Genomic DNA, 20,827 nt, shown 5'->3' on the forward strand with positions numbered 1-20,827 from the left:
TTACTCACATTATAAACGTCAAAACCATACCATAAACAACAGAACCTTAATTTTAGATCAAACAAACGTAAGTAGACTTAAAACTAGAGGTTTACAAAACGGGCTTTGAGCCCAAAGCGATTCGGCTTCGGTCAAAAATGATCTAAACCGGTTTTTACCCAAACTGATTCGGTTTTGAAATTGGTTTCCGAGTGGTAAAAGACCGTTCTGCTCAATACCGGTTTTAAACCAAATCGATTCAGCTTTAACCGTTTCCAAAACCAGCCTCAAACCGATATCAAACACTCAATTCGGTTTAAAATCGAGACGGTTTTCACAAACTGGTTTATTATCATTTCCGGTTTAAATTAAAAATCATATTAAACCAAACTTTGTGATTTTGGAACAAAGTTTTTTTTTCTTTTTTCTTTTAAATTATTTAAGGGGCTAGATAAATAACAACGTGGAAGTAGAGGTGCACAAAAAACCCGTATCCGGAACCGGACCCGAAAAAATACCCGGAACCGGTTTTTTTATACCTGGGTATTCTATACCCGAAACCGAAACCGACCCTACCAGCAGGGTATGGATAGGGTATGCATTTTGAGGTCAATACCCGTACCTGGAACCGTGCCCGATTTATACCCGTAAATGCCCGGACCCGGTCATACCCTATACCCGATACCCGGTTATACCCGATACCCGATACCAATTTTCTAATACCCGAAATAATACATGAGTTTTTATAGTATATTTTTATGTTTACTTCACAACTTTTATATTTAAGTTTTAGTAAAATGCATATTACTAAGTAAATAATTTGTAATTAAGTGGATTTTTGGTTTTTGTAATATAGTTTAATTATTTTTATACATTACAAAGCAAATTTAAAATTTTAAAAATGTATAAAAAAATTACAAATTCAAAACCGGGTATTAATACCCGGTCGTACATGGTTCCAATACCCGAACCCGATCATACCCTACCCGGGTACATAGGGTTGAGTTTTTCTCCTCAATACCCTACCCGATTTCTCTCAATACCCGATTTTCCAATACCCGATCATACCCGAAACCGATTTTATACCCGAACCCGTGTATTAGAAAAAACCCGATTTGTGCACCTCTACGTTGAAGTATGGAACCAAGTATGTGGGCCTTAATTCAACTTGTATAGTTATATTGTGAAATTATTCTTTTAAATAACAACATGGGCCTTGATATTTATCTTAGTCCAGCCCAACACATTTTTCAACCCCCAAAACAAAACACAACAAAACACAACACAAATATCTTTCACCTCAAAATCGCCCATTTTCACACACTTCAAATATACCATCATCATCATTCAATCTCCGGCGAGTCAATCCATCAATTCCAATTTCCGGCGAATCAATCCCCACACTCTGTCGTAATCTCCGTCACTCCAATCGTAAGACCCACTTCTTTAATTTCAATTCCCCTAAATTCACAAACCCTAGAAATTTACAAACCCTAATGGGTAAGAACGAGTTCCTAACCCCAAAGGCAATTGCCAATCGAATCAAAGCAAAGGGTCTTCAAAAGCTCCGTTGGTATTGCCAGATGTGTCAGAAACAATGTCGTGATGAGAACGGATTCAAATGCCATTGTATGAGTGAAGGCCATCAGCGTCAAATGGAAGTTTTCGGTCAAAACCCGAATCGTATCGTTGGCGGGTACTCGGAAGAGTTCGAGTCGACGTTTCTTGATCATATGAAAAGGAGTCATAGGTTTAGTAGAATTGCAGCTACTGTTGTGTATAATGAGTATATTGCTGATAGGCATCATGTGCATATGAATTCGACTCAATGGGCTACGTTGACTGAGTTCGTTAAGTATTTGGGGCGGACCGGGAAGTGTAAGGTTGATGAGACGCCGAAAGGGTGGTTTATTACGTATATTGATCGGGATTCGGAGACGTTGTTTAAGGAGAAGATGAAGAGTAAGAGGGCGAAAGCGGATATTGTGGATGAGGAGAAGCAAGAGAGGGAGATTAGACGGCAGATCGAACGGGCCGAACAGTTAATGACGGGGGAGAATGGGGAAAAGGGTTTAGAGAATGAAGATGCGAAGTTGTTGGTAAGGTCAGATGATGGCGGTGAGAAGAAGATTAAGCTTAGTATCGGTTCGGTAACGTCTTTGAATAAGGTTAAGGAGAAAGGAGAGGGGAGTTCGAGATTCGTTTTTGATGACGTGGATAATGTTAATAATAATAATAATATTAAGGTTGAAAAGGTTGAGAAGGGTAAAAAGGAGAAAGCTTTTAACGGGTCGGCTTTAGAAGAATTGATAAAGGAGGAAGAGAAGGCGAAAGAGAGGATTAACCGGAAAGATTATTGGTTATGTGAAGGGATTATTGTGAAGGTTATGAGTAAAGATTTGGCTGAAAAGGGATATTATAAGCAAAAAGGTGTTGTTCGTAAGGTTATTGATAAGTATGTTGGAGAAATTGAGATGCTTGAAAGTAAGCATAAGTTGAGGGTGGATCAAGAAGAGCTTGAAACGGTTATTCCTCAGATTGGTGGGCTTGTTAGGGTTGTGAACGGTGCGTATCGTGGGTCGAATGCGAGGTTGTTGTCGGTTAACACTGAGAAGTTTTGTGCGAAGGTGCAGATTGAAAAGGGTGTGTATGATGGGAGAGTTATTCAGGCGATTGAGTATGAAGATATATGCAAAGTTGTTCAGTGAATGTTGGTGATGAAGTCGTTTGGTAAGATCGTTTGATGATGTTGATTAATAAAGCTTTTTGTTGCATATCTTGCGTTATAAACATTTCAAGAATCATTTTCTTCAACTTGTTTTGGTAGCTGAATGATATTTTTCAAGAAGTTATTGGTTCTAATCTGCTTGTTGAATGTGTTTGATAACACGTGTGATGTATATTATAATTTTGTCTGCAAGAATTTAGCGTTGGTAATTGGGACTCCTAGGTTTAAAATAAGTGTTCCTTGTAATTTTTAAGTGATGATGTTATCTTTTTTATTCCTAAACACTAGCTGTTATATTAGATGCATAGTGAGGCTTTTGTGGGTCGGTTTTATGCGAAAATTGTGCTTCTGTCCAAACTAGGTGTATATTGTTATTGAATATATAAGATTTGTTACAGCAGAATCTATGCCTGCCTGCCTGGTTATCAACTTATTATTAAATTCAAACAAAGTATCGAGTTTGTAGCTGTTTGAATCTACATGTCAAAGTTGCATACTGTGTTTTCTGGTTTAACAAACAGTCTAACAAAATACAGAAACTACGTCTTCAACTAGTATTATTGTTACGAAGTTGGCCAAAATTTGTCAATTTAAAAGTCAACTGTTAAGTGAAGTTTTTTTGCTAGAGTTTATAAATATTATTGGTTTTGCATAAAATAGGAACCGGGCAAGTATTGTGAGTTTTTAATTAGTGCATAAACTATTTTTTCTTCATTTTGGGAGAAGTTACTGAATACTGTATGCACTGATTTTAAATAGAAAAAATGATCTGATTAATATTAAATATTACCCGAATTCATCTGAAAAATAGGAACTTGGTTCAGTCATTCAGACATGTATTATATTATTATGGTTTTGTATATCTTGGAGAATCCATATTGGTATCTGTTAAATATGAATGCCAGAGTGGTGTATATTGTGGATCAAACATAAGATTGTTGTCTGTTAAATGTTAATACTGACAAGTTTTCTCCAAAGGTGCAGATTGAAAAAAGGGCATAAATGATGGGAGAGTTATTGAGGCGATTGAATATGATGACGTGTGTAACCGTTAATTTCTGTGATGAAGATGAAATTGTGTGATCTGTAAAGCACAGTAAGATCATTTGTTAAGATCCTTTGATGATGTTGCTCAATAGAAACTTTTGTTTGCAGTTGCATATCTTGTGTACTAAACATTTAAAGGATTCCCTTCGACATGTACTGGTAATTGACTGGTTCTTTTCTTATATTGTGCTTTCTTAGTTTACATGTTAGATTATTTGTATAATGGTGTTTGTGTCTGTAATAGTTCTACATTGAAGTTTGACTTTCGAGTGATATGTTGACTTAAAAACTTTTTATTTAATAATTTTAAATATTTTGTATTTAGTAAGATTGTTAAATTTGATTATAAGTATTATCTTTTGGTAAAATGATTGTGGAGGTGTATTGTAGAAATTACTCACCCCCAACAACTTTTTAAATATAGTATTTTTTTTTCTCATCCACTTCTAATGCGCCTAAAATATGTCGGTGACATTTGAGATCAGACGTTCCTTGTAACTCAACATCTCTTATGTGGATGGAACGATGTAGGATTTGACCAAGACCAAGGTGTCACAGTATTATTTTTTTAGAAGAGCCCGTGATGGGTCTTTATTTTGTTCATTCAACAACGTTAGAAACTTTAATCAGCGATTTTAGAAAGCAGTTGCGCCGATAACTCTCAGCTGGTATAGTGTTGACCTTATGAACCATTGGTCACGAGTCAGTCACTAGGACCATTGTTATGATTCTAATCCTAGCATACATCAGATTATACTTTTAACAAGTTCAATAGATACAAAGATGGAACATCACCTAATCAGAACACATTATTATGAACATATCTCCTTCAATCAAAACACATGTTTAGCAACATTTAACAGTAGATTCAATTCCACTGTGTTATTTTATTCTATCCCACACCAACATAACACTTGTATAAGTTTCGAGCACATATATATGATCTCTCCCCTAATCAAAGCACATTCTTATAACAAGAGAATTGTTACAACAAGAAACCAAATAAGCAAACCATTTCTTCTTGCTCTATTTGATCAAATCAGAGACATTTTTGCTTCATTCTCTTCATCGTTGAACGGATGACTCGCTTCATCTACCATAACCGACAAATCATTTTTCCGATCACCCAACAAAGGATTTGATTCCCCTATTGACGCAAGAACATGTTCCTCTTTTGGAACCATATTTTCTTTCAAACTCCATTGACTTCCTAACTTTTCAACTGTCGCACTCTCACTAGATCCGCTAATACAATCCGAAAGCTCGTTTTTCAACTTAACAAGGTTTCTTGATTTGGAACTCTCGTCTTGGATCATGGGTAAGACATTGTTTTCTTGAATATTTGGATGGTCAATGAATTGGGTATTAGATCTTTTGAACTTTTCAAGAAAAAGTTGTTGATTAGCGCCATTTTCGGAAGAATTTCTTTGGGTAAAGCTACCAAATCCTTGTATCCCTCTACTTAGCTTTCTTGCTCTTGCTCTCTCTTCTTTCAAGATACTCAAATCATTCAAAAATTTCAAGATTCTTTCTGATTTCATTCTTACATTTAGCCCCCAGTTGAATCTGCACCATAAACATAACAAAAGTTTAAAAAAGTTATCAAAGATCAAATCTTTATAGATTAAGAACCTAAAATTATCAACAAAGATTAGATTTTTATTCAAAAAAAAAAAAAACTTTTTCATCAATATTTTGAGAATTGGTCATCTGTTGATTAACATCTTTATGGGTCTAAAAACTTTCTTAATATTCAATTTTTTATAGTAAAATGATAGAACCCATATCATAAAGAACATAAATTTATCAAAAAAGATTAGATTTATATTCCAAAAAAAAAAAAAAAAACCTTTTTCATCAATATTTTGAAAAATAGTCATCTCTTGAATAACATCTCTATGGGTCTAAATTTTTTCTTAAAATTCAAATCTTTATAGTAAAATGATAAAACCTATATCATAAAGAACCTAAATTTATCATAAAGATTAGATTTTTATTCCAAGAAATTAAAAAAAAAATACCCTTTTTCATCAATAAATTGAAAATTGGTCATCTCTTGAATAACATCTTTATGGGTCTGAAATTCTTCAGCAACACTTTCTGGGCCATGTGTCAACAAGTGTTCTAATACCACCACAGCTTTATATGGTATCCTCCAGTTTTTAGCATCAAATCTAGCCAATCTGTAGTATGACTCAAAAAGTCAACACTCAAGATTTCAAAAAATTTATAATAAACAAAAAAAAAATCAAATAAAGAAAAACCTGTTGTGAAGAACATTAACAATTCTCCAATAATCATCAATTTCAAAAGCTGATTTTGATAGTGTCTTCAAGGTTAGTGCATCTGGTGCCCATGGATTATCATTTGTTGCCTCTTCAACCATTCTTCAATATATCATAAAAAGTCAATATTTAAAAGTCAAAAACAAAATCAAAACTGAAATAAATATAAAAGAGACTACAATTGTGCAGGTGTGACATCAGTCAAAGCTAATCTGGCAGTCTTGATCTTCTCTTTGAGGAAGAAAGAAGCTTGTTTTTTGAATATATGGAAGGAAGATGAACCAAGATTTTCATTGTTTCCTATGATGGACATGTTTTCATGGGAGAAAGTGTTGAAATTTTGAATGATAGTGAAGAAAAATAAGAAGTTGTTGGATTGGGTCAGACAAATCTTGGAGTTATGTGATATTCAAATTCAAATATGGTGTCACGCTTAAATAATTTATTTATTTTGGTCCACAAAAGTGGCACATGTGTCCTTGGACTTATTTTGATAGATGTATACTAACTACATCACTATATAAAACAAGTTGATTACATGAATGATTGAATGGTACTTGTGTTTTAGTTCAAGTAACAACTTGATTGTATAAGTTTTGAAAGTTATAAGCTTTAGGATGGTTAAAATACATTATGTAAAATCGGTTGTTTTTGTTCAATTTGGATAATTTTTAAAGTTGGAATGAGTTAGGATGAATTAAAATAATTTTTCAAGGAGGTCAAAATGGGTTAAGGAAATGCTAGTGATTTTTTGTTATGGGTTAGAATGGGTTTGTTTATGGGTTAGAATGGACTAAAATAAGCTTCATCTAATTTTATTTTAAACAAAACCCACGAAACCGAATATAAACCGAGAAATCAAAACCGAACAGATACCAAAACCGACCGAAATGAAAAAAAAGCAAAATCGAATCGAAAAAATCAAACCCGAGCCGGTAGAAAACCGGATTTTTTTTTGTGTTTTTTATGAACAAGAATGACGGGGAAAACATTTTAGTTATTTTACATTTTGCGTTTTTGAATTATTATTTTTTTATTAATTTTTTTGAATTGTTTTTTGAGGGGTTTTTTAAACCCTTTGTATTTTAAACTTCACTTGGGTCAAGATGAGTTAACTCTACCCATCTTGACCCATACTCATTGATAGACATCTCCTGACCCGGGTTGGATCGAATATTCTTGGTTACGTTTATCAGCTTTGGTTTATGAAATTGGTCAACATAGTCATAAGTTTACCCGCACCCAAACCCGAAGACCCGCCATGATTTAATTAAACTCAACTTTCTTAATGTTTCTTTTTATTTAATTGTTAGTCCATGTTGAGGTAGTTATTTGCAAGTGTTTTTTGTTCTAGTTAAAAGTCCCACATAATTAGAGGTCGTGGGTTAGTGGTTAGTAGTTTTTATCTTCTATTTCCTATATGTATCCAAATGTTAGAAATGAGAAGAGGAAGTTAACGATTGATTATAAATATTTTGTGTTAATTTTATCTCAATGGATTTTGAGTAAAATTGATTCTCCAATGCTAGTTCAAGTGTGGCAACTTGAATGGTGGGTGATCTTTGGAATCTAATCACAAGTTTAGGTGGTGATTTATGTATCCTAAATGCGTGTTAGACGCCCTTCAGTTTAATTTGGTGGTGTGTCTGTATCCGAAAACGAGCCGTTGAACTATTTGTTTTAGTTTCGATTTCAATTTCTATCCGTTACCGGTGATATTGCTATCACTCATCCTAACCCTCTATTTTAAAAATCAATCATAACGCATACCCATCCTAACCCATACCTATTCTAACCCATCACCCAAATCCAACCCAACCCACTTACATTGTCACCTCTAGGTGTTTGGGATTATAACTTATAACTTACTTGTAAAAATTTAAAAAGTGTTTGGGACTAATTATTATGTGAGAAGATAAGTTGGTAAGTTAGAAGCTATAAGAAGGTAAACATAATGAATCCCAAATACCCTCTTAAAAGACATATCTACCTATATCTATATGTTAAAGTTTGATGATTTGCAGGGATGGAGGCAATATATGTGGTGACAGCCACATGACCTGGTGTGTTTGATTTGAAATTAAAGTTAGTTTGCCCTGTTACAAATTTAACAGAATAAGAAGGAAGCAGCAAGAGATGTAGGGGGCATAGGTAATTTGGTCTCTTTTCCATTCAGCGATGATTCAAATCTGAATCGGTAAGAGCATTGTTGAACCATTCAGATGTGAACTTTTACTCCAATAAACACTATCAAAGTCTGACTGAATCAGATTCAGACCCATCCAGGCCCATTCAGACTTCAAACAAACAGGCCAAATATACCCTCGTTTTCTCTCTTTTTTCCAACAATAGTATCATTTGTATTATCATATACATTATTCTCACTTGCACCACTCACCATTGTAAAGCTAAAGGTATGGTGTGGGAAAACGGCCGAGAAAGGCTCAACATCACTGGAAACACAAACCCGACCTTCTCTATCAATACGATTTATCTCAGATTACATGGTCTAGATTAGTCCCACAAAAAGAGCGGAATTGAAAAAAGAAATGCCAGACGTCTCAAAATAAGGATCTAAAGAAATGGTATTCATATGAAAAAGACTAATTATTTTATTACAAAAAAAAAACTCGAAAGTCTATTTATTACCAAATAAAGAAGAAAATTTTCAAAAAAACTATAGATATGATCCTTTATCATATAACTATATTCATTCTGAAACTAAGAAGGCCTATATTTATAGATCATCATTAGAAACAAATAAGAAGCAAGAAAATTCCACCAGTAAGAAAGAAAAATTTTTTAATATACTCAAAAATATTCCTATTTTTAACATACTCAAAAATATTTCTATCAAGAATTATCTAGGAAAAAGCAATTATATATATACGGAAAAAAATACAAATAGAAAATATTTGGGTTGGAAATTGAATAAAAATATTCATGTTGAACCTAATAACGACCAAACCAAAATAAGGGATAAAATTCATAATAATGGTCTTTTTTATCTTTCGATTGATTCAAATTCCGAAATCAATTTCAAAAAGGTTTTTTTTGATTGGATGGGAATGAATGAAAAATTATTAATCTTAAATCGCCTCATATCAAATCTGATTTTTTTTTTCTTTCCAGAGCTTTTGATACTTAATCATAAATATAAAGAGAAACATTGGTTTATCCCAAGCAACTTACTTCTTTTTAATTTGAATATAAATCCAAATTTTAGTGAAAATCAAAATATAAAGGGAAAGCAAGAGGAGGGTGAGGATTTTTTAAATTTTAGCCCATCCAATTCAAAACAATCTTTTGAATTAAAGAATCAAAACAATATTGAAGAATCTTTTTTGTAATAAATTGAAAAACTAAACATATTATTTAAAGGAGATTTTCCTTTGCAATTAAGATGGACTGGACGTTTGAATCAATTGAATCAAAAAATGATGAATAATATCCTGGTATACGGTCTACTGTTTCCTAGATTTCCTTTCTTTCAGTTATTCTTTTGCCCATTTCCTAGTATATTAATAACAAAATTGATTTTTCCAATGTATAAACTAAGAATTCCAATGGCTTTGGCTACTATAATCTTCCCAACCACATTTTTTTATTTTTTCTAGGCATTTCACCTCGAAATACGAAATTGTACTATACTATGTATTTAAAAATCAAAGTAATGATAAAGAAATAGTGGATTAGCATCTATAATTGCTTTTGGTTTAGGTGGACAGCTCGGCAAATAGACATCTACAGGAATTAGCTTATCGACTCCACGAACAGTACTATAAGAATCAGTACTGAACATCCCCCCTGTAATTGTACATGCTCCCATAGCAATAACATATTTTGGTTCAGGCATTTGCTCGTTTAATCTCACTAAGGAAGGGGCCATTTTCATTGTTACTGTTCCGGCTGTTAAAATAAGGTCCGCTTGTCTAGGGCTCGATCTTGGGACTAGTCCATAATCTGTGTTCGAACTCCTTCTTAAATAAGATCGAATTGAACCAACATCTTTCATATAGTTTTATTGCTCCATATTTGCATGAAAATACAATAGATGAATAGTCATTCGACGAAAAGAAAAACCATTTATTTGAATTTTGAATATTGTATTTCCTATCAGGAATAAGCATATAAATACAATCACTAGAATTATTAACTAATAAGAAGTGTGAGTATTGAAAAAAGGATTTGTTCTCTCCACAAACCTACGAACAATTTTTTCGTAAAATCTCGTCTAATAACTAATAATAAGTTAAGTTTCTATTACAATACGAATACGGAACAAAAAGAACAATATGCTGGATGGGTAGAAAGAGTTGTGATATACTCGAGAAGTACCAATACGTAATGGGGAAGTGAATGCCATTTTATATGAGCGAACGTGCCCATACTTGTTCATCATTAGAGGACACTATTCGTAATAATTTTCCCTTTTTTTCTTGCTTTCTTTATAAAATATTCATCAATCATGAATAAAATCTTATGAATTGAGTAAAATCTGATTAGGATAAAATACAATATTATAAAGAAAAAGAAAGGATTTGTTACGTTTCCACATTAAAGTAAAATATAGTACTTAAATCTCTATTTGATAGGGCTTCTTCCCATACATATGAATTCCATTGGACCCAGAAATGATACATTGGAAGAATCCGTTGGGTCTTCCAATATCAATAGGTTGATTGTTTCGCTCCTGTATCTTCCAAAAGGAAAAAAGATCTATGAGAGTTCTTTCCTGAATCCGAAAGAGAGTACTTGGGTTCTCCCAATAACTAAAAAGTGTAGCATGCCTGAATCTAACTAGGGTTCGCGGTGGTGGAGGGACTGGATCGGAAAAAAGAGCGATTCTAGTTGTAAGATATCTAATGAAACCGTCGCAGGAATTGAGATATGATTCAAAGAGAAAGATCTCAAATATCTGGAGTTTGTCTTTGTATATTATAGGGATGGTCCGAAGGTACGGATTGAAAGCTAAGCAGTGGTAATACTAAAGATTCCCCGGGGGAAAAATGCTCGTTCGATTTCGGCTCGGTCAATTTAAAAACAATCCAAGCACGAGCAAAGTCTCGCTCGGTTTGGTTCGGTTCGTTTTACTTGAATTAATTTTTATTTATTAGTTTTATATATAAACTTTATGTACATATATAAAAGTTTGAAAAGATCCAATACATTAATGCTTATCGTACAAATACGTACGTGAATTCCGTTTTTCACGAATCGATCCATGAAATCACATCCAAACATCTTGGAATCGTCAATACATATCCAATCAATCATTGCTTCACCGAAAAAAAAAAGTTTTGATGGTTAATCGATCAATTTTTACTTTTTTTTTTCACAAAGACGGTTTTTGAGCGTTTAAGGTTTTGTGAGCGTTTTCTGAGCGTTTTAGGTTTTTGCCTTTGTTTTTGTCTTTGAGCGTCTCGCGTAACTACCGTACGTTAAACATTAGCGTACAGTAACTGCACCCTATAAAAGTATACTATTTTTTAAAAGTTTTTAAAATTTTCCTTTTTGTGATGAATTCAAAGTTCAAATCTAAACATTAGTTGCTCGTTTTATATATGTTTTGTTGTTAACTTTGAGTTTTATACATTTTACAGGTAGAAGTTTAGACAATCTAAAGTTGAAAGTCTTGAATTAATGATATTTTTTAAATTTTAAAAATTTAAAATTTTGGAAACTTTGAATGAAATCAAGCAAAACCAAGCCGAACCAAGGCGCTCGGTTTCACACTAAACCAAGTTCAAGCATAAAGATATCACTCATTTTTTTAAAATTCAATCGAGTTTTCCATCCAAAAACTTTTTTACTGCCACATGCAACTAACGATGTTATAATTCTATTAGTTGCAGACCGTTGGGAACGAATAATCAGATATGATAAAATGCGTCAACATAAAACCGTGCCAGTTTTATTAATGCCACATCACCACCAACGACCATTCTATTAGTTGAATGAAGCACGCAAGACATGAAACATAGAAAACAATAATAAGCAGATCTAGGACCCGCACATTGTGAGGGTGCCGTGAAACGGGAAAACAATAATTATAATAACGTTGAACCATACACGAACATTGCGAAGTGTTAACTCGCAATATCTAGGCCAAAACGTAAAACAAAATATTCATAAAAGAGTAAAAGCATATGAGACTAGAGTCGAAAGTGAAAAAATGATGGGAGTAAATAGTAAAAGATATACAAGTATTATTTTTAAACACGTCACCAAGGCAAAATCCGCGTCTTTACTAAGCAACCAATCATATCATTTATTTCTCCCCACACGGATCATTATCCTACGGCTCTCCACCCACCACATCCCACCAATCCAACGGTCCACGACACTCCACTCACCCCAATCTCCACTATACATACCTCACCTCTCACCCCCAATTCCCATCACAAAATCAAACAAATAATCAAAAATACAAAATGTCAGGCAGAGGCAAAGGCGGCAAGGGTTTGGGCAAAGGCGGAGCCAAGCGTCACCGGAAGGTTCTCAGAGACAACATTCAGGGGATTACGAAGCCTGCGATCAGGAGGCTTGCGAGACGTGGCGGTGTGAAGAGAATCAGTGGGTTGATTTACGAGGAGACACGTGGCGTGTTGAAGATATTTCTGGAGAATGTGATTAGAGATGCGGTTACTTACACCGAGCATGCCAGGAGGAAGACGGTTACGGCTATGGATGTGGTGTATGCGTTGAAGAGACAAGGCCGTACGCTTTATGGATTTGGGGGTTAGGGTTTGTTGGTTTAGGGTTTTGTGTAGTAAGTTTGGTGGTTCAGTGTAATTGAATCTGTTGTGTGGTGTTATGTTATGTTTTCAACTTAATTGAATGATCTCAAGGGTTTATTGAATATGTTAATTTCTTCTATTTTAATTTTAGGTTGCTTTCAATTAAATCCATATTCATTGCTATTTCTTTCAGTAGATAATAGATAGCAGTTTGTTTCAAGTTAATACAATTTTGCTATTTTCTATTGACTTGTTTGAGATACATTGTAAAATTTCATATGATATTTGTTATAACAATCTAGTTAAATTTTACAAATACAATATCTGATATTTCCCTGCATTAACTGCTTAGTAGTCAGTCGGGTATTTGACCGGTTCCACAGGTTTTTTTCGGGCTTCGGGTAGGGTAGGGTAGCGTTGGGTTTTGACCAGGTATTGGACTATTGGCGGAACCGGGTTCGGTCGGTTCCGGTTCCGGTTCCAGGGAAACCCAAAGCCCAATCCGTACTTGCGGGTAGGGTAGCCCGGGTCCGGTCGGTTCCGGTTCCGGGGTAACCCAAAGCCCAGTCCGTACCTGCAGGTAGGGTAGCCCGGGTCCGGTTCTGGGTAGGAACCGCCGGGTTGAGTCCGGAACGGGGTTTTTTTCACCTCTAGGGTCACTAAGAATGATGAAATCTGTGTGTGAGATGAAATTGTAGCTGTGGTATTAATGATGCCACAAAATGCTACCAAGAGAAGTTAATGTCACATTGTCACATAACATATGAATTGTACGAAATGAGTCCCAGTATGTGTTCTTTTTGTCTTGTAGCTTATTATTATATACAAATTTTGTTGGTGTAACTTTTTAAATCTTCTTTGGTTACAACATTTACCCTTTCGATTTGACAAATTCGTGTGTAATTAAGTTCAACCCGACTCTCAAAAGCCACCTAGCTAAATGGAACACCGTGTTAAGCCACCAGGCTAATTATCATACGTTTATAAGACCATCTCCAAGACTTCAACACCGTGTTTGTGAGGAATTTGTGGTCAACACATTTAGTCAGATGAAAACATGTATTCAGATGAAAACTGCGAGGACTAAGGAGTGTGGACGAGAAACAGAGAAAGTGTGCACCCTTCGTCTATGATGGTGGGAGGCGACCCGTGATTTGCATGCTCTTGTTTTCTATTGTTTCAAGATTTGCTTGTTTTCAGAAGTATCTTTAATTTCATTTGTTGTATTCACTATAATGCAAGTAATTCGGTAATTTTTTTTAACTGTTACAATCCCCAAATAACTTACATCCTTTGTCTGGGTTAGAACTCAATATCTCACACGAAGAAAGTAAGAAACAATAGCCTCTAGATAGATTTTTCGCTTATGAAAAATTTATTTATTAAAACCATAGACAAATAGAACTAAATGGTGTCACTTATTAGAATATATCCATGACAAAATTATATTCATAAACATTTGAGTAAAGTTTTCACACCTTTACAATTCCTAATCACCCAACTTACATTTCACAACCAACTCTCTTTTTAAGTTCTGGAGCTTCATTGCCATGTTACATAAGGGTGACAAAGATTTTTAAAAAAGAACCAAAGATAATCAAAAATTGGATGTACCCATTCACATATTCTCGTCACGTATCATCGGGTCGTTCGTACCTAGAATACTCGCTCACACACACGATCTCCATATCCTTCCTTCAAGCGAAATCACAATAATCGAAACATCATCATGATAACGCCTTCTATCCCCTTGCGGTATTTCTAACAACTCATGAAAATCCATACCTATATAAATAAACAAATTTCATATCATAACCCTTTTCATTAACCACATAATCAGATAAGTAGTCTGTCAAATATGATTAAACAGTTACTTTTATGCATCATTAAACATCTTAGACTATCTTTTGATTTTATCGGTATGATCTGTTAGAGATAAAATATAACCTAGAGAAATGCATAACTAAAAATGAATTGAATTTATTATTACCAGCTTTCTTGGCTGCACGAAACAATACTTCTTCGATTAGATGCTGAGCTGGATCACCTTCTGGGGACCATTGAATAAAAAGCTCGACTTCAGAAACGGCCTCCTCGTTAGTGAAATACTGATAAAGCCCGTCTGAAGATAATATTAAAAATCTATCTCTCGGCCCTAATCGGTGATGGTAAAGACTCGGGATACAGTTTATGTATGGAGAATTCCCAACATAATCGATCCGAAACATCTCTAAAAGTGCATCATTCCATTTAGGCTGCAATAAATCAAGAAACACATTGTAAAAAGTTGATTAAATGAAAAAAAATTAAAAAAATTTGAACAATCTTTACATGCCTATTTCTTTTAAAAGTCACTGAGAAAGTCAACTAACTTATTCTATGTAAAAAGTTATGCAAGATTCAATCTTTATATCTCCCAATTTGGTTTGTTGATCCAAATAGGAATTTTTTTAACTTTTTAAAGCACCAACAGGGAATTAAATTCACATTGCTTTTATACATAAAGATAGATCAAGTTGAGCATTGTTTATTGACAATTGGTTATTGACCATTTAGTCAAATACCTGTTTGAGGAAGCCAGCACCGAAAGCACGAGTGACCTTGAGTGACCCTTTAACGCGGTCGTTCATAATCGCACAAGAATCATTAGGGTGTTCACTCTTTATTCTTTGAATTTCCTACAAAAGATTATAATTAATTTTAAGGAAATTGTTATTCCATATTTTCAACTTTTAAGGTTAAAAGAAAAAAACTTTTACCTCTTCAATAGAGGTACTATGATCCACCGTAAGCTGGCACGCGGTTAATGTTGGATTTGTGTTAGTAACATCCGTGTCGAAAACCTCAAGATCATACAATGTTTCCTCTTTAATCCTCTCTAGATCATGTCTCCAAAGATCAGGCTCGGGCTTTTGAGCTAAAACCGCTCGACTATCTCCTACACTCATAATATAAACATCTTCTTCTTTCATCAACATTACAAGAACACACGAACCCATCAACGCTAGTTCAGGGTTTTCATCGAGCATCTGGTCCGCCACATTAAAATAAGCTTCTTCCGTCTTCTTCAACCCTTGAGACAACGCTTTCAAAACATCCGAATGGTTGATAGCATTCGACCCGTTTGAACTCAATTGTTCCCTTAACCTCCGATCCAATTCTAATCGCTCCCGATCAAATTCACACTTCCATCTCCTATGATTATCTTCCCATTTCTTCGCAGCCGTTCTACTTCTAAGTCTCGAATTCTTGCTTCGTTTCTTGTTTTGACTCGTTTCAAAATCCTCAACCGGATAACGCTCCTGCTGATCCATAAACGTTTGATTCTCGGATTTTAAAGGCTGATCATTTACACAAGTTTCCGTTTCCGTTTCCATTTCAACTACCGGCTGAACTGAATTCGACGAATCAACCTCAACCTCAACCTCATCATCCCATAACAATCCCTTTAACTCCTTATGAACATTCGGGTACAAATTAGTCAACAAATAATCCGGTGCATCCGGGCCATTAAACCCGTCATAAATCCCAACGAAAACCCACCCGTGCTCCTCCGAAACAACCACATGTACCCGATCCTCACCCGCTTTCCCTTGAGCCCATTGCAAATTCTGACTCCGATTATTATTATTAATATTATTATTCAAACTCTCATCTTCATCAAGAAAACTACATTCACTGCTCAAATTAGCACTACTAATTGTCAACTCATTATTATTATTATTATTATTATTTCTTTCAACAGCCCAATCCGGAACCTTCAAGGACCCTTTACTAATCGGAGCCACAACCGAATTCTGCACGCGGGTCACAAAACTCCTCGAAATCGCCCGTTGAATGACCCGAATCAACGACTTCTTCCTTGATCTACGTTTAAACTTAAACCCACCTTGGGAATAACTTCTCTGAAACTGATCTTGCAGTTGCACACCCTTTTCAATAGGGCCCGAAAAGATCGGGCCCGACTGAAACCCGCGCTCAATCGGCCCCGAAAGAAACCCTCTTTCGATCGGGCCCGAAAACGGAACAGAACCCGAAAACAACGGGCTCGAATTGATCGAATTAATTGAGGTTCGGGGCAACGGTTGTAACGGAATCGAAGCGAATGAAGTTGAGCTTTCGAAAGCTGAAGCTTTATCGATGAAATTGAGATCGATTAAGGAAGTTGAGAGTGGAGTTGATGTGTTGGCGGACACCGACGCGCCGGAGATTGACCGGAACGTCGTCGTTTCTTCTGAATTGTGTACTTTGGAGGAAGTGATTCGGGTCGGGTCGGGTCGGACGTAGCAAAAGGAGTGACCCAGATCGTCTAATGGATCGGGGGTGTGTTTGTGGTGGTGGACGATGGTGTGGTTTCCGGTGAAGCATTTACCTACTCTGTTACCCATATTATTAATATTATTAAGTTATAAGAATTGAATTGAAATGAATTGGGTTTGTGTTGAGAAATGGAAGGAAAGATATGATGAAGAAGATAGAGAGAGAGAGAGAGAGAGGGAGGGTTGACTTTTGTGTGGAGATATTGAAATCATAAAAATGAAATTAAATTGTGTGTGTGTCTGCTCAGCTTTCAATATTTCATTATTTCAGTGATACTGTGTGTGTACAATGGATCGTTGACATGTGTGGTTAGGTTTGTGGAGTGGGTGGGCCTAGAAGGTCTCCACTTACAAATATTTAAATGATATTGGCTTTGACATCTCCTCCAATAAATTATGATCGGATATGTGGAATATTTTGCTTCACTATATCCCTTTCTTATTGATCAACAAAATAATATTAACAATAATATTGATAATAATTATCAATTATGATATTAAATAGGAGATTATAAACATACCATAACATATTTAATCCTAATATAATATTTTGCTTCCTTTTGAATCGTTTCTCACTACTCAAAGTTTGTATTTAATTAATACCGTTTATTCACGTGAAGCGCGTTTCATACTTTGTAATTTAAGAGAGGACAGCCGTCATTTAAACAATTTGAATCATTTTTATTTTTAACTAGCGCTTTCATCCACGTTAACAACATACAAGTTTTTTCACTTTCTTCTCCTTTCGTCCGTAACCGATCTTTAATCCTTACAACGCCCATCATTTTCATCCTCCGTCCATCCCAAACTTTCTTTAAAAAAAATCATCTAAATTAAAAGAGCTTAATTTCATCGATAACGATTCAAAATAATTAAGAAAAAACATATATTATATATATATATATATTATAAATAAGAAAGTCGGTCATACACTGAATAATACTGTTTATTTACTTTTTTGCATTATGAGGTTGTACTTTATCCTTGATAGTTGATGGTTGATTGTAATTCTAAAAGTTAATAAGCACATAAACTTTGACATTATCATAAAAATAAAAGTGACAAATCACAACCTTTATTGTAATCATTCTATAAACGTTTAAAAGTAATAAATTTAAAACTTCCACATGCCATCAAAGGTAAAAAAGAAGTATTCAGGTAAAGCCAAATGGAGAAGTTATTTTCCTTGACTTTTATTTTTCAATAAATAAAACTTAAAATTAAATTCGATTACTCAATCCAAAAGGGTCTGATGGTCAATGTTTGAAATTTCCTTTCATAAAATGAAAAACAAAAATTGGACACTTTTAGAAACTTTGAAAAAGGTCCAAAGGATATCAACAAAGTTTGGATTAAGTTGAGTCCAAGTTCTTTTAACTTTGAACTCGACTTACTTTAAAAAAGCTAGAGTTAGGATCATGTAATTTAAAAGAGCTCTTGGTCTTCGAACTCAACTTGATCTTATTTAAAAGAGCTCTGGGTCTTGAACTCAGCTTGATCTGAGTTATATGTTTAAAACCCAGACTCATTAATAACTTTTTAAGCTTAAACTTAATCTGACAACTTGTTACATGCTTATTAAATAAAATTTATTAATATATATTTCTATATAAACTGTTTATTTTATTTTATTGTGTAATACTGACTTTATTAGATAAAATGAAAACCCTCACTTTTTTTTCAAGACAAAATGTCATATAAAGAAATAAACCTAGCAAGACACTAGGATAACAAAACAATTACATATACAATAATGAATTCCTAAGCCAATGGATTCTAGAAATTTTGCATTTCCGATTTATAGTATTATACCGAAAGAAAGAAAAATATAAAATAACATTAAAGATCGTTTGTTTGTTGTGACGATTCTTCTTTAATACCAAGTCGTTCCTTAATCTCTATAGAGCCCCCCAATAGACAAATATTATCAACCCGATCAACAGGGTCGTCTCCGAGAATTAAAATACCTCGGCCCAGCCAAAATAAAAGGGCCCGTATGCTTAACGAAAAATTCTTTTTCGCTAATGTACATGAATAAAAGTTTTATCGACCGATTTATTATAAGCATAAACCATTATGAACATGTAATTATCTCATAAACCATTGCAAATAACCTTAACTTTAACACCAAAAAAACATATATTTGTAATATGTATAAAAAAGTTTGTGCCCCCGAAATTTATGTGTCCCGACTGATGATGCGACTCGCACATCCTCTTGCCCGGTGTAGTACATCACCAACGGAAAGCCAAACCATTATCAATGATAATGGTTTTTTAGGCCCAACAACCTAATCAAACGTGATACGTGAGGTTTTTGACTCCAAATTTGTTTGTTAAACACGTATCAATAACTAAGTTCGATTTTGTTTAACCTCGATTTGATTCAAAGTCTTACTGAGGCGGATTAAAATTGTTCACAAGTGGCTAGTTCGTCTATCCACGTTATTTTCATAAAAGATATTATTTGGTCATCTTTTTGTTTTGATATATATGGTTTTTGTGCAAGTGCATGAATCATACTTGTAATGGTACATATTTTTCAATTCGAATAATATTATATTATAATAAATGTATTCGTCATTTCAAGAGATTTGAGAGGACGTTCGCTTAAAATAATTACATGTTTATTATTTGACAAATAAATTGTCAAAACATGCTTCCAGAAATCACGCGCTATTAAAAGATTTTTTTTTTATCACACGAACTTACCCTTTTTTTACTATCTTATTAAAATGTCTATTAAAAAAAATCATAATTCTCTTGTTGCTCCTTAGCCTTTCAAGCCACCATATTATTTGGTTTGTAATATGAAGTTTCTCATGTATTGATCCAAATTCGCGGGCATATGACTCATTTATTATAAACTCTTCCATAATCAAACAATAATTTTCACGAGTCATGAGTCTATAAACAAACTTGGATATATCTTAAATGAGTTACAACATCTCATATATGTGGTTGCCTCATCCATCAGCAGTGAGGAAGAACTAAAGAAGGCTAGCAATGCAGAGATCTGTACGTGGGAGCGAGGACGCATTGAAGAGAAACCAAACGATTTGAAATTTTATAGTGTATTATACGTATTTAATTTTTTATATCTGAACATCATAAAAACTGAGGATTTGAAATTTCATAATGTAATAAAAATTAGAAATTTATTTATTACTTTTTTAATAACATACATTTTTTATTATCTTTTATAAACTTAAATATTGTAAATATATATAAACGAAATCTACCTATATTCTCTCAAGCTATCAGATTGTTTTATTGGTAAATGGAGGTTTCTCATGCATTTGACCCTAATTCACGGATATGGGTCTCACCAAACCCAGATATCCCTTAAACAGGTTATAACATCTCATTAGATTAAAAATTAATCTTACTATATATTTGATATAAAAATCATATAAAATAAGGATATAGTGATATACTAAAAATTAGTATCCGTTTTTTTAAATATTATTTATAATTAATAAACAATTTTATAATAAAACAAATAAATGGGACACTAAACCCAAATATCTTTTAAACTGTGATATAACATTTCATTTTTTTGTAAAACTTTTTCATCATCAAATCCTAAATATATTATTCACTTACTTATAATAAATAAAATTAACATCCAAAAAAAATATATTATAAACGAATAATGTAAAAAAAACCCTGTAATACAAGGAAATAAAACTAGTATATATATAAATAAAACAAATTAAAAAAAAAGTAA

General features: G+C 33.9%; 3 protein-coding genes and 1 pseudogene across 4 annotated transcripts; 2 read left to right on the plus strand and 2 right to left on the minus strand.

The window, feature by feature from the left end:
- The first annotated feature begins 1,399 nt into the window (after window positions 1-1,399).
- On the plus strand, window positions 1,400-2,745 carry LOC143569130 (KIN17-like protein pseudogene; annotated as a pseudogene).
- A 1,875-nt stretch (window positions 2,746-4,620) lies between these two features.
- On the minus strand, window positions 4,621-6,461 carry LOC143569124 (ENTH domain-containing protein C794.11c-like). Of its 2 annotated transcripts, XM_077055110.1 has the most exons (5): window positions 6,219-6,461; window positions 6,019-6,141; window positions 5,776-5,937; window positions 5,007-5,320; window positions 4,621-4,976 (listed from the first exon to the last, which is right to left on the minus strand). In XM_077055110.1, the coding sequence occupies exons 1-5, from the start codon at window positions 6,350-6,352 to the stop codon at window positions 4,789-4,791; spliced, it is 921 nt and encodes a 306-aa protein (XP_076911225.1). In that variant the 5' UTR covers window positions 6,353-6,461; the 3' UTR covers window positions 4,621-4,788. The 2 variants fall into 2 exon arrangements, with proteins under 2 accessions (XP_076911225.1, XP_076911224.1); XM_077055109.1 differs by having other exon boundaries at window positions 4,621-5,320; window positions 6,219-6,456.
- Window positions 6,462-12,473: 6,012 nt separating this feature from the next.
- LOC143569138 (histone H4) lies at window positions 12,474-12,785 on the plus strand. Its single transcript, XM_077055123.1, has one exon. The coding sequence runs from the start codon at window positions 12,474-12,476 to the stop codon at window positions 12,783-12,785; it is 312 nt and encodes a 103-aa protein (XP_076911238.1).
- A 1,361-nt stretch (window positions 12,786-14,146) lies between these two features.
- On the minus strand, window positions 14,147-17,167 carry LOC143569131 (putative protein phosphatase 2C 23). The gene is made up of 4 exons (XM_077055117.1): window positions 15,539-17,167; window positions 15,344-15,457; window positions 14,770-15,034; window positions 14,147-14,564 (listed from the first exon to the last, which is right to left on the minus strand). The coding sequence occupies exons 1-4, from the start codon at window positions 17,165-17,167 to the stop codon at window positions 14,449-14,451; spliced, it is 2,124 nt and encodes a 707-aa protein (XP_076911232.1). The 3' UTR covers window positions 14,147-14,448.
- Window positions 17,168-20,827: the final 3,660 nt, after the last annotated feature.

The sequence above is a fragment of the Bidens hawaiensis genome, unplaced genomic scaffold, assembly GCF_021521415.1.
Source record: "Bidens hawaiensis isolate Kalapana, Puna unplaced genomic scaffold, B.hawaiensis_p1.1 tig00024338_1, whole genome shotgun sequence".
Taxonomy (NCBI): Eukaryota; Viridiplantae; Streptophyta; class Magnoliopsida; order Asterales; family Asteraceae; genus Bidens; species Bidens hawaiensis.

Bases quoted from the DNA above. Each gene is read 5' to 3' on its own strand.
- LOC143569124 (XM_077055109.1), bottom strand. From the start codon at position 6,352: ATGTCCATCATAGGAAACAATGAAAATCTTGGTTCATCTTCCTTCCAT. The intron at 6,142-6,218 runs GTAGTCTCTTTT...GATATATTGAAG, and splicing joins GATGTCACACCTGCACAATT to AATGGTTGAAGAGGCAACAA. The intron at 5,938-6,018 runs GTTTTTCTTTAT...GTCATACTACAG, and splicing joins GTTAATGTTCTTCACAACAG to ATTGGCTAGATTTGATGCTA.
- LOC143569138 (XM_077055123.1), top strand. From the start codon at position 12,474: ATGTCAGGCAGAGGCAAAGGCGGCAAGGGTTTGGGCAAAGGCGGAGCC.
- LOC143569131 (XM_077055117.1), bottom strand. From the start codon at position 17,167: ATGGGTAACAGAGTAGGTAAATGCTTCACCGGAAACCACACCATCGTC. The intron at 15,035-15,343 runs GTATTTGACTAA...GATTTATTGCAG, and splicing joins GTGCTGGCTTCCTCAAACAG to CCTAAATGGAATGATGCACT. The intron at 14,565-14,769 runs GTAATAATAAAT...TTATTTATATAG, and splicing joins TCGTGCAGCCAAGAAAGCTG to GTATGGATTTTCATGAGTTG.